The sequence below is a fragment of the Lipophrys pholis genome (assembly GCF_963383615.2).
Source record: "Lipophrys pholis genome assembly, chromosome: 20".
Classification (NCBI taxonomy): domain Eukaryota; kingdom Metazoa; phylum Chordata; class Actinopteri; order Blenniiformes; family Blenniidae; genus Lipophrys; species Lipophrys pholis.
The window spans coordinates 11,698,218-11,712,316 of NC_137648.1; the positions used below are offsets into that span (position 1 = coordinate 11,698,218).

At 42.5% G+C, this 14,099-nt stretch overlaps 1 protein-coding gene across 10 annotated transcripts in view; it reads right to left on the bottom strand.

The window, feature by feature from the left end:
• kiaa1217 (KIAA1217 ortholog) overlaps positions 1-14,099 on the bottom strand; it is an 88,505-nt gene that overhangs the window by 16,999 nt on the left and 57,407 nt on the right. For all 10 annotated transcript variants that reach the window (XM_080489829.1, XM_080489831.1, XM_080489830.1 and 7 more), the window contains 4 exons: positions 10,241-10,436; positions 6,279-6,477; positions 5,103-5,196; positions 118-1,010 (listed from right to left, as the gene is read on the bottom strand). In XM_080489829.1, coding sequence (XP_080345955.1) covers positions 118-1,010; positions 5,103-5,196; positions 6,279-6,477; positions 10,241-10,436 — 1,382 coding nt within the window. The remainder of the gene's footprint in view (positions 1-117; positions 1,011-5,102; positions 5,197-6,278; positions 6,478-10,240; positions 10,437-14,099) is intronic.

A 14,099-nucleotide genomic window follows, 5' to 3' on the forward strand; every position in this document is an offset into this window, starting at 1 on the left:
CATGGTTAAGGTGAAACTGGGATGCAGCGTTAGTTCATGCTCCCATGCAATAGCTAGGTCCTAGTTTTAACAATTACAAGCCTATTTCATATAACATTGAGTCGTCTGAGATCTTACCGTGTCTGAGGGTCGCCAGCAGCTGGGATGGGCCCCTGGACGTGACTCTGAAGGTCTGGAATGACGGGTGATCCCATGTTGTTTCTGGGTTTAGTCCCCGCCACTTCCTCTTTCCTGAATGACTGGCGCACAGGTGAGCTTCTCTCCATTGGGACACTATGAGGCGGGACACCATGAGGCGAGACGCCATGAGGCGGGACGCCATGAGGCGGTACGCCATGAGGCGGCACGCCATGAGGCGGTACGCCATGAGGTGGTACGCCATGAGGAGCCCCACTATGGAGGTCAATCATCCGTACATCAGCCATCCTGTGAGGGGATGGGGGAGGAGTTTTGGAGCCCAAAGTGGGCAGCTGGCTGTTTCGAGACTTCTGTCTGTACAGTGAAGGGTGATCAATAGTGTCAGTGGGGCTGGGCCCACTATATGAGCTTGTAGAGCGAATGGACGCACGATGGAATCCACCCATGCCATGATCTGGACCATCAAGCCCGGGGTTAGGGTGTGGTCCGTGAGCTGTAGCCATGCCCATTCTTCCCTCCTGGAGGAGGTAAGGATCAGCATACAACCCTTCATTTCCCCGCGACAGACTGTGGCTCTTTCCGCCCATGTCCTCATCTGGCTTGACGTCCCTTCGCTCCAAGATGGCGCTGGGACAGGGCGAGATGGAGCGAGCTGGAGGGTTGGCGTTTGACAGTCTTTCCCTTGGCATGGTGGCGCTCCCAGGTACAGATCCCTGCCGCGGGCCAAATGGTATCCTGGAGGGGGAAGGGGGCATGGAGTGCGGACTAGGGGGAAGCACCCCCTGCATGGGGTGGTGCGGTGGGGGACCCATGGGAGGATGTCTGAGAGGGTGCTGGCCATCACGGACGGCATGTGGCATTTCATTGTGCATCTAAAAAAAATAAAAATCACAAAAGCAAACATCAAAATGATTCAAGGATCATAGAATTTAAACTGTCTATTAGAACAATTAGTGCATGAACAAGCTTTTTTTTTTTTTTAAAACATGCTTGACAAGAAATAAGCCAATAAATCAGACAAAATACTTCTGTGTACTTCAGAGCTTTAGCTACTTTGTATACTGTGGAAATCTTGTACTTCTCGACTGAAATTAAACCTTGAAAAGAAAAAACATCTATCTAAACCAGTTGTTGCTTTTCAAAGGGAATGCACTGTCAGAAATCTTTCGAGAAGCTGAAAATAGTTACTTGCAAGGCTCCAAACGCTGGGAAATGCAGCATTTCATTTTAAGTCCAGGATATTACGCCCACAGGCCTCAGTGAAACAGTAACACAAAACACAAGATTCTTTCTATGGATGAATCCAGAAATATGTTGATCTAATTTGAAAATGTCTTTCCACTTCAAAGCAGCTCTTAACTTGAGAGTTTGCATGCAATTTCAGGTCCAGACAGTAGTGAAACTACAACAAGATGAGTGCTGTGTGGTTTAATGGCTAACCTGAGCCCCTGTTCAACCAACCCATCAGGATCATAAAATGCCAATGTGCAATGATCCAACCCTTTTCCACCAGACTAGTTTTCCGAGGGATGGAATTGGGTGGTAAAAGTACAAGCAAGGAGGAGACATAATCCGTAATATGCACAGAACACCTTTAATTAAAATTTGGTTATTAGGCACATCACCTGGTGTTGATTTTCACAATAACTGTAAACAGTTTTATTTCATGATATACCTGCTAATTATGTTTTTCTCATCTTGAGAAAGCTATCAGAAGAAATTGATCATTCTATTTGCACACAAAGCTTTAAATTCATTTGCAATAAATAATGTATACAATTAAAGCAACACTAAAAGAGGTCATACAAGCTTAGACAATACAGACAAGGCGTACTTGTAAATTATTTTTCACTCCGAGACTCAGTAACTGGGCTGCATTTCAACACAAATAAACATATACTAGCAGTGTAATCTTGTGTATAAACAGTGATACAATCTGGCTATCTGAAGTGCTGGGTATGATAACGCAATGTTGCAAAGTCACATGCAGGGCTGAATCCAATCTGCCTTCCTGTCTACCTTTTTATTCATGTCAAACAAACAACCTATTGTTGCTTGAAGGTATGACTCACGGGTTACAGCAAGAAGTCGAGATGAGTCAAAAAGATAATGCAAAGTTCTTTCAAAGAATTCAGGTAGTTTTTTTTGTCTTTTTGACACAGAGCTGTCTACTGCATATTTACCACAGCAAATAGAACAATAAAAAGGGTGTGACCAGTGTGTGTGCGTGTGCGTGCGTGCGTGCGTGCGTGCGCGCCTGCTTGTGTGCGTGTATAAAGTGGGAAAACAACAAGTGCTCAAAGTACAGTAATAAATGGGCCGAGGCTTGGCTGCGATAACAAAATACAGAAACCTGTTGACAGTGAAAGTATACCCAGCCAATAAATATGGCTGCAACACGCCCGCTCACAACATACAATAGGAAATGTGGAAAGCACATAGCCACTGCAAACCATCATTGAACCTTAATGACTTTCACTATTTAGGGCGCCTATACACCTATAAAGAACGCTTGCCCTTGTGAGGAAATTTCTCTGCAGCAATAAATAAAATGTCTGCCCGAGTTTCCACTCCCAACTCAGCCATATAAGAACAGCTTGTGCCAAAAGGCATCACTTGTCAATCCCAAACAGATGTTGCACCTTTGGAGCACCAAGTGAAGTATCCTAAAATATCCCTCTGACAAACAGATTTTTCTCGATGCCACATGCATAACTCACTGCTGTGAGGGGGAAAAAAACCTCCCCAAAAAACAAAAGCAGTAAAGGCTTGAAAAATAAACCCACGGGCAACAATACCATTCAAAATGAGTGGCCATGTTGGCAGCATGTGTGCAGAGTTATTATTCCAAAATCTCTTAAACTCGCAACAGTGTGTGCCTGGAGTGTGCAGAGTTGTCTCGACCTTTTCTTCTGCCACAGATGGAAATTTGTTAAGTGATTCACAAGCTTCAGACGGAGCACAGCAAACAGTTAAGATGAGCTGCAGCGTTCACACACGGGCGTGTGAGCTTTCAAAAAGACTGCCTGAACAGCTGGCCGCTCCGCGCTAATGTGCCACGTGTGCAGGTTGCTGCTTGTGATGGAGAAGATGATATGAGCCTGTTAAGTAAGATAATTGTCCACAAAAAAATTTCTAATTTGTTTTTTCTTTCTTGAACAAAGAACAAAATTAGGTGGAGTATCCAAAGAAGGATGGATCAGAGGCTCGCAAAAAGATAGAACCTCTGTTTACAAAATATCTCCTCCACCTCTATGTACATAACAACTCAACTAACAGCCACTATTGACTACTCTATGAATATGAGACATTGCTGATTAGGCACATTCGCCTACAAAAATACACATTACCATTTCAAAATATTTGCAGAAATGATAAAATATATGTCTCTGTGCAACTTTTTAAGTTACTTGTCATCTGTGCACTTAATATACATGACTGACAAACAAACAAAAAATAGAACCTTGTAGAGTAGTGAAGTTTATTATTAGATTGTAGAGCTGATCAATAAAAAAAAAGAAAAAAAAAAAGAAAGAAAAGTGGAAAATCACAGAAAACACCCAAAACTTGTCGTTTGAGCTTTACAGGTGACATAAATGGCTTTTTTTTTTTTTACAACTTTCAATCACTATAATGTCCTCAGATTGCCTGAAAGAAGAAGACACTCTATCCACTCTGTGACTTGCCAAAATACACACCCATCATCATTAACATACACGTACAGCAGCTTTGATTTGAATAAAGTATGTCCTTATAAACAACCCCAGGCCTGGTTGGAAACTACTGCTATAGTGTGTGTGTGAGTGTTGAAATGAACCAATACCAAATAAAGAAACAACCTTTCCATGAGATGTTTTTATGAGACCATAGTGAAGTGTTTTTTTGATAGTGTATGTATAAATGTCACCTCCCCACCCTGCAGCCACAGCCCACTTTTGTATCTGTGTCAACTGCCGCTTGGTTAAACAGTGACAGGCGCATTTGCGTAGAGAGTCTGAGTTTTTGCCTCTTACCTAAAGCCAAGATTTCACAATGTTTGAACAAGAGCCGTAATCTCTGAGCCATTGTGCTTCACTCTTTTTTAGTTTGGGTATAACTTGCATTGCAAACCTGCATAGTCAGCATGTTTTAAAGTAGATTTTACAGTCAGTGCTGTGACAAAAAAGACTAAAATGAAAAGAATCTCCTCCTTTAATACCAGACTGAAACTTTCCAGCTCTGTGTTTGTCCCCTGTTAAATTCTCCATTCAGTTTTTCATTTGTACCATTTTCATATATATTTTAATATTCTCTCTTTTGTCCTTATCAGGGTAAAAGATGAGAAGTAACCAACGTGTCAAAACAGAACCTCAAAGTCATAATGCCATCTCAATCAAGACCTCTGAAACCATCATCGCATTTGCCTCGTCATTCCTTAAATTCTTTTTATCAATTTCACTTTACACATATGCGATACAGGCGGTCCAGCATGAGGGAATGGGATTGTGGCTGATGTTAATGTAGTATTTGCAGTATCACAGTCGTGCTGCAATGCCCACTGTAAATCTGCAGCAGGAGGAAAAGGTGCAGCGAGGTCACATACGGGGTCAGGCAGATTAGAGAAACGGGTTTAGGGGGTAAGTATTTGAGGATGGGGCTCTTTGGGCTTTTGCTTTTGATACATCAGCAGGAAGGCAAGATCACAAGAAGAAAAAGAGATTAGAGCTGGTACTAGTGGAAAAGCAGTTCTGAGAATTCAGCTCAAACGGAGGCCCCAAGGAGGACAATGTGATATCCTCTCCTTTAACTGGATTAACAAGAATCTGGGGGACATTTCTCTCTCAACAGTAAATAGGATGAGAGAATGAGAGCTGTGGGCTCACAGCTCGATCTGCAACAGATCTCATCACCTCTCACAGTTGCTGGGATTGCTGGGATTAAAAGTACAATTTTCCCCACCGCGTCAGTGATAGTTCTGTACTCACTCTTGCATCGCCATTGGCAGGTCGCGGTCCATGGCTGAATGCCTGTGCAGGGTCTTTGTGGTACACCTTCAGGCAGGAGTGGTCTGTGATGTTCCTGTAGGCAAAGGAGTAATTCCCTGGTAAGAAGGCAGCCCAGATATCACCGTCAGACAGCGGCCGATCCCGCTGCAGCCTGGGCCTGCTAAACCGGCTTCCCAGGGGCACATAACCCGAGAGAGGCTCCGACAGCACTCTGTTCTGTGACATTTCCTCGAGATCTCAAAACCCCCACTGATACTGCAGTGATACGTGTTTCAAGTGCTCAAACGGAGAGTCGATCTTTCTTTTGCTGGTCTCACTCCGACTATAGTGCCGCTGCACCCTGGACAGAGCAACCAGCCGTAAGACATCACGAGACAATTTTTTACAGCCCAGATAAAGAATTAGTCACAAAGTACACAGTGCACATGAAGAGGCACTCTACAGGGCAAAGTTTCTTACCTCTCCATAAAAATGGCCTTTTAAAAAAATTAAATAAGAACAAATGACGGTTTGAGCACATAGTATCTGCTGTATTATTGATAATGCATGCAGGTGAATACCAAACCAGGAAGGTACAAGACAGAATAACAAAGCTGTGAGCTTCAATGTGTGTTTGTGTGTTTGGAACGGATGTGCACAATACTTCACGCGGAGTTTTGAGAACTGCACTCTGAAGCATGAAGGTACCTTAAAAGTGGAAAACGACAAAGCTGGCATTGCCCAAAGTTCGCAGAGTGAAACTTTCACAGAGCGAAGTGAGCAGGCAGACGGAAGAGTTGTGGAAGTCTCTTAAAAGTAGCACATCAAAGGCATTTTGCTGTGAGGTTTCATTTGCAAATTATTTTTCGCTTTCACATACAGGGAAAAGGAAGTGGGAAGATTTCCTGGTCAGCAACATTTCCTGTTCAGGGAGGGCTATAGGGCTGCAAGTGCTCAGGGACAGGAGAATAGGGAAAGACTTTAAAATGAGAAATCCTACCAACCACAGATGTCCTGTTCACTCAACACAATATGAGCTGTCAACCTCAAGTTCCCAATTCCTCTATTTGCATTCATATCTGTCTCACTTGCACACACACACGCACGCACACACACACGCACGCACGCACGCACGCACGCACGCACACACACACACACACACACAAACAGCTTTACCTGACATCAGCGAGCTCGTAGTACATATTCCTCATGTCATCTTTGACATAGACAGCGACGCTGGGTGACTCCAACATCTTCATGGTGAGCTGTTGCGGGAAGGCACTAACAAACAGAGCTCTGATTGTGTCGATGCCGGTGATCTCATTCGGCATGCGAATCTGCTTGGTCTCGTCCCCGTACTGCAGGTACAGCACACCTGCAGGGAGAAGCAGGGTGATTAATGACAGATAGGCAGCGTTGTTTGACTGTTCAGATGGTTCAACCCTGTTTGCGGGTTTTAATCTGTGCATGCAAATACAACACGGAATGCCACTCCTAACCAGTGGGGAACTTTACTTCACAAACCAGCAAGAGGGCTTTCAGCGTTATATGTGCTGGATAAAGAAGGAAAACTTGTCATAAACCCGAGTTTGTCAGACATATTTGATCATTTTATATTCCTAGCAAACAGGGAAATGATGCAAACACAGAAGTAGTCACCCATAGTGCACGCTCGCTGCAGCTTTGTTGAGTCTCCAATACATTATCTGGATAAGATTTACACTAACCTACATAATTCATGCAATTCAAAAGACTTTAGACATATGTAGTCACTCTAATGCAGGTTTATGGAATACCAAAATCTAGCATCTATCCTACCAAATACTTAAAAAAAAAAAAAAAAAAAAAGTGTGGTAGTGGAATAATGATTCGCTGCTCGATTTAGGACGACGTGAATTAGAAAATTCCCATTTACTATAACTATTTATTGTATTAGTGATAAAGTTGAATTTTTAGATAAATTTAGGACAGAGATGGCATGAAATCCTAAAACTCAAACCACGTCTCCAAAACCCATCTATCTTTGATTTATTACAAATTTTTTTTTAGCAGTTTTCAGTTAAATATCTGCCAGCCATGGGCTATTGCATCAAACAACCCCTCTAACTTCTGCCAACGCTGCACATGTCAAGAGACGGCATGCTGCATATTCCCGAAAACAGGACAAATTACTTCAAATTAACAACACTGGTTGTAACAGGGCCAGACGACAAAACCGGGCTGTTTTCTCAGGGTGGAACAGTACAAGCTGTGCATCAAACAGCCAAAAGCTTGAACCTCTGAACCCTGGGTGTGGCATCTGTACTGTGCTTTAGAAAAACAGATGTCTCTCCAACAAAATTCATGGACACGCCGACACTGCACTTGTATAAACAATGCCAGTGGGGAAAAAGAAAAAAAGAAAAAAGAAAACAAATATTCTATTTCCAGCCAGTGATTCATTGTTTCAGACAATCGTGGGCAACAATAGAAGTCATGGAAATAATCAAAGTAGTTACAAAAACAAGGTTTAGGTCTTCTTATAATTATATCACATCATATTCTATTAAAGCTCATCGAGAATGTCACATTTGATTAACTGCGTTCAGTCAATTTTGCATTTCTGCTTTGAGAAAACTTTGCTTACAGGAAAAAAAAAAAAAAAGGTTTGGTTTTACTCGGTGTAACCCCATAAAAGGACCAAGCCAGTAAAAGCTACCAGATGTTGGTGAAATATTATACAAGCTCCTACATGCTCCGCGAGACACAGCAAGACAGACAGAGGGCAAATCCAGGAAATAAAAATGCTGAGTCCATCCATTGCTCTCTCTGGTCTGTCTGGGTTCCTGTGTAGTAATAACTTAACAAAGTGCCTATTTGCAGAATAACTTCATCTGTCCCCAGAGAGCTGTTATGTTAACACTCACCAGTTTTCACCCAGATGTTAGCAACTAGGGTCTGATGACAAAGCACCATTGATCGCGCCCGACTTCGGAACATTTGGATTCTTAACATTTGCACCGTTTGCTGCGACGGAGTCGAGGAGCTCGGTTATAGCGAAGGAACCGCGGCGCATTCCTGAGTGCCTGGTTTCACTGGGGATTGGAAGCAAATGGCCAGTGGGATTTCTAACCAAATGGGGAGCGTGAGCGCTGCAGACTGACTGACTTTCCACGTCTCTCTGGAGAGGCAGAAAAGATTAAACCAAAACACAGTCAAAAGAAACATCCTCCTTTACCCGTTAATATCAGCTGTTCAAGTTCAAATTAAATCAAACGGCAACAAAAAGCGAGCAGATATGGCTGCTCAGCCGCAAAAGCAATACTTTGAAATACAATCCTGCTGATGCCCACGCTCTAGAATGAATCCGATACTCACGTAAAGGGTCTCAAGGATTTCCTGTTTTCCTCTGGCTCTTATGATGGGTCTCTGGCAAAGACCACGCTACAACTCTTGCAGCATGAGCAGAAGATACTAAGGAGCCCCAAATGTCCGTTGGGGCTAAGTGAAGCGTGTGTGTTTATGTGTGTGTGTGTGTGTGTGTGTGTGTGTGTGTGTGTGTGTGTGTATGTGTGGGTGCATGTGTGTGTTTGTGTCAAGAGACTGTGGGAGGGACACTGCTGTGAAGTGGTGCCCCTTTCTTTCTCCTCCCCCTTCATCACACTATAGCCCCCCACTGTCCTCACGCTTTGTCCTCATGTTTTTGACCAAGAGGGGAAAAAAAAAAAGTGTTGAGGTATGTGCGTCCCTACATTCATAGACACCACTGGAATTTAAAAACCTGCCACTTTAAAAAAAAAAAATCTAAATCATTTTCCACTCTTGTAAATATATTGATTTTGTAAGAGAATACGACAAAAGGAATTCAGCCTAACATATTTTATCCAACAGAATACAGAGAAAAGCACAAGTAGTGCCACATTTAAACAATCAACGTGAACCACAATTCTGAGCCAACTGGGAAGCTAAATACACCGATGTGAGCACCAATAACACATTCTCCCCATGAATAGATGGTAATATCTCATCTGTCTTGTTACAACTATAATAACATTCGTGTGAGACATTTTCAATTGTACCAATCTGCATGAAAAGTGTGATCTCAAAGTTATATCAAACTTTGATTGATTGATTAGAAGCATCTTACATGACAGTGTGACATGGTTGTATGATCTTTCAACCCAGGAACTAGTAAAAAGTCAATAGTACTTCTCTCATGACTCTCAGTTCAAACTATTCACTCAATGTGAAGCTGCACAAACAAAATTCCAAACCCAATTAGATGAATTTGTTGAAGCTCATATGCCTGCTCTGTGGAATTAGTAAATACTGTCTAGTTCTACGTTTATGTGCAACACACATGTGGTGCACTTTAAAGGTCAATTAAAATGTGCTTTTCAAAAGTTATTTTTTTCCTTTTCTTTTTTGCCTAGTCAAAAAAAAAAAAAACATGCTAAACTACCACCTAGTTCTTTTCATTTTCAACTTTAGTCAGACGAACTACTCAGATGCTTCCTCTCAACTATTCACTGCTGCCCTGCTGAGTTGCAAACAAATCTTAAAGTTCGTCCTTGTGAGAAAAAAAACCCGATGTGCTTCGTTTGGACAGTTCTCAAACTTTTCGCATCACTCTGAGTTTATAGCAGAAACCCAATTCTACACAACTTTCCACCGTCCTGCATATGTATGCAAATGAAGCGCAGAGTGCAATGATAAACCGGCCCATTTCTAATCCTGCCAATAGCATGGCACACTGTGGATGGCTTGCACTATCTTTCACGGCAGCAGAAATGAATGCTAATTAAAACAAAACTGTGAGCTCAGGAGGGGGGAGAAGATGGATGGAGTGACATATAAAGACTTGGGATGGTAAAGACAAACCACTGAGATCGCAGAGTTATAGCAAGATTATGCTAAAGGAGTGTTATCAAACAAGATTAATGTTTCTTAATTTTCATGGCGGCGTATTAATGAAGCCAACTTAAGATTTCAGATATGGTTTCATGCAGTTCTCCGTCTCAATAAATTCTTTATAGACCAGATTTATCAATCCCAGTGAAACAAATCAAAGTTTTAAATAGATTTCAGCATAAAACAAGATATTAAATAAGAAGAAAGTTTGGTTTTAGTAAAAACGTCAATGAAATCACACAGCGTACCTAGTGAGCGGTCCTTTGTCTGGTTGGTTGATCGCACTACAGGCAGGCTGGCACGAACCCGGCTGCCGCGGGTGAAGCCCATGGGTGCGTCACACTCAGACATGGCATCCAACGACTCCAGGGAGGCCAGGGAGAGGTGGTCAATCTGGTCGCCGACGCTGGGATGGGGGCTGGGGCCGTGCTTTGGGCTTCTGCTCTGGAGTGGGATGTGCATGGAAATAAGTGTGAGACCGTAGGCACAGTGCATGAGGGTTACAATCTCAAATCTTATAGTACACAGTGTAACATTGTATTTAGATTACAGTGCGTATGATGGAGTAAAAAAACAACATTGTCAGTCAGTTTGTTAGGATTCGCACATTCTTTACCAGGCAAGAATGAAAAAAACCTTTGATGTTAATTCTGAGCTCGATTCCAGAACAACAACTAAATAAACCAAACAATAGCAGCCATGCAAATGGGCCAGGAAGCTTTAATACTTTATATCATGATGTCTAATACATGCTCACACATGGAACACTTCTCTGTGCTGCCCCAAAAGCACATCAGAGCTCCAACGGTTATCAAACGCGAGACATTTCTCAGCCCAGTTCAACAGTGGTCTCTAATTATAAATGTTGTACGCACCCTCATGTTAGCGTGGTTAGTCATGATGTTAACTGAGAGACAAAAAGAGAGATCAAACAAAAAAAAAAAAAGAAGGTGGGCCTATAAAAGAGATTCCTTTTACCCACTGATCAAGGTTGAGGACTTGTGCATCAAAACTTTCAGATGAGCTCTCCAGTCTGTAATCAGAGCTGCATGACGTGGCATCCTGAGCTACAATGAGAGCATGTGTGACATGACTACCAAGCCCACTGAGCCATTGTGCTCTCAGGGTGCTGTAAGGTGATCTGGACCTTTAGGGACAAGGTAGGACTGAAACCAAGGGGGCCAGTGAACACTGGGCTCTTTATTTAATGCCGTTTGTCCCTGGTCCGCAGGACGGCGCTGTGGAGCTAATGCAGCTGGAGACACAAGCCCAGATCTATGGAGTGATCAGCGGGGTTGGCAACATGGTCACACAGCAGATGTTAGTGAGGGTGCGAACATGGTGACACACACACACACACACACACACACACACACACACACACACACACACACACACACACACACACACACACACACACACACACACACACACACACACACACACACACACACACACACACACGGCAGTATGATGCAGATAAGATATAAAAAAGAACGACTAACTCTGTGGGGCAATTGGATTTTCATCAAATACCTCTGAATGTCAAGCTCAGAGTGAAGGGAGGAAAGCATGCCCTGTAAAGACTGATGGGAGAAAAAGAGAGAGAGAGAGAGAGAGAGAGAGAGAGAGAGAGAGGGAGAAAATGAAAAACAAATGGCTAAGAAACGCCAGTGGGAGGTCAGGATGGAAAAAGAAATGGCCATCAAAGAAAACACCAGAACCATGGAAACAGATCAACGTCAACAGCAGACCACAGTGAAGAAGAAAGGCTGTAAGGAGCTTCAGAATGTGGCATCTTCTACTGGGTGGATTGTGTTGACTTTAAAAGCACTTACCATGTTTTATCAGTTCACGCGAGGTAAAATAAGCACGTACTTGAATATCCTGTCCATCCCACCGACTTACTACATAGTTCAGTCACATTAATTGCTGCCATTTCTGCAATACAATGCCCTTTAAGCTTTTCATCTCGGGTCTTGTCCTCGTGTGATATTTGCCAAGTCCCTGCAAGCGTTTCTCTGATGCACCTCCCTGAGAAAACTGCTGAGCGATCACTCAACTTCTGTGATTCCATTAAAATACGCTGAGACTGCACTCCACTCAGGGATTAAAAATAACGATTAAAAACCGCGTTCCCATAATGTCAATACAATCCCGGACCTTTTAAAAACAGTGAGGTCGCATGGAGTTGACATGTCACCTAAACCACATGTGTTGGAAATTCAAACTGAAGACTGAATGATTTATGAGGTTATTCAACAATGACGGGTCCAAACAGCCCTCCCACGCTGTTGCTCTGTCTTCCTGCGTGCTACTGTGTTACACTTTGCATGTTCCACCTATAGATAGTAACTCTGTCAAGAGAAGTTTGGCAGTGTAATTCAGTACTTTCTGAAATTCTAGTATGGTGGAAGAAAACCACACACATTCAAACTTTAACCCGCGTATGAGTTTACCGGGGTGTCACATTTCTGAGGTTGACTTTTTTTGCTGTTCAAATTTCAGTTCAGTTTCGGATGCATTACACCACTGAAACACACAAATAACTAGTTGACATTATCAAAGTACTCCACATGGCGCCAGCAGTTCTCCTTTTTACAAACGTCACATGAATATAAACTTTGTTATGAGAACAGGTCACCAACTTTCGCCTCGTTTGCCAAGTGGATTCATTTGCATAGTGTTTGTCTTTTCACGTCTGTAATACAGAAAATGTGACTGGATCAACATTTCGGTGTGTTAGTCTCTCATCTAATGAGACTAAAACCAGCCTTGAAGTTGGAAATCGACACAACAAATCTTTAAACTCACTCAAATGCAAACTGAACCGAAAATCAAGGAGATGAAAGTGTGTTGAAATATTAACTGTATTCAAAAATATGTTAAAATGCAATAAATAACCAAATGTTTTCACAAAGATACAGTGAAGCTGCATGCTGTTGGATGCAACAACACAACAGACAAAAAGCAGAGGTCTTTTAAATACAAGCACTGAACAATTGAAGATTTCTATAAGGATCCAAAGTTGTCGGAGTGTTGGAGAAGTAATGATCCTTTGCTGTCATGAACCAACCGAAAAGTAGTTTTAACTTCAGGACAAGTAGTAACATCAGAGAATTGGAAATAAGAGGAAGGGTCAGATTTGTGGATAAGACTGTGGTGGCAAACCCACTGCTCCTGAAATCACTGAGCAAATTAAAAGGAAGATTGCGATATTTCGTACTTTAAAAGTCGCCGTCCTGTTTTCTGAGGGCCAATTAAAACATTGACTTGGGGTCAAGGCTGAGCTTCAGGAAAATGGCACAAAGGCACAATGTCACAGCGGAAATGCACAGGAGAGGAAGAAAGCTAAAGCGTAGACAGTCAAATATAAAGATGGAGGAAATTGCAAATGAGACCTTCTACCTCCCCGTGGAAAGGGGTAATTAAGCTAAACCACTCCACACCAGTCTGCATCTGACAAATGAGGCGTCCTCTCCAAAGGTTAACAGTTTAGCTCAGATGAACTTGACTATATCGCTCTCATGCTTTCTTTTGCCAGCGTGCAAGAAGGATCCTTGCAACTAAAGACACCTCCGTTATCAGTTAACCCTTTCTTTAGTTTTTTTTTTTAACTTGAAGGTCCAGATGTGACAGCCGCAGGCTGACCACCGATTAGCACTGTGAAAACCTGCTTCAGCACGCTCGCACCGATATGACATTCCACACCAGCGATTTCCCTCTCTTCAGTCAAACTGTACAGCCTGTGATTCTGCCTTTTCAGCAGTGGCTCGCTCGGTACACCACACTGACTCTGACAGCCATGATGAATGTGAAACCGAGACACCAACATTAGCTTATACACACCAATATGACAAGTTATAAAGTCATTAAAAGAGCCAATTGGGTGCGAACGTGCCGAGAAAATGAAGCTCGAACGTGGCGAAGAAAAAAGAAAACGTGTACTTTGATATTAGTAGGTTAACTGCAAAATGCTGCAGCCTGTGAGTCGAGTAACATTATAACAGACACAACAGCTGACATGATTAGGTGTATTGGAGCAAGAGAAGAAAAAAGATACCTAATTCAGACTTACTTCATTTAAAGATGTAAACTGCATTTTTA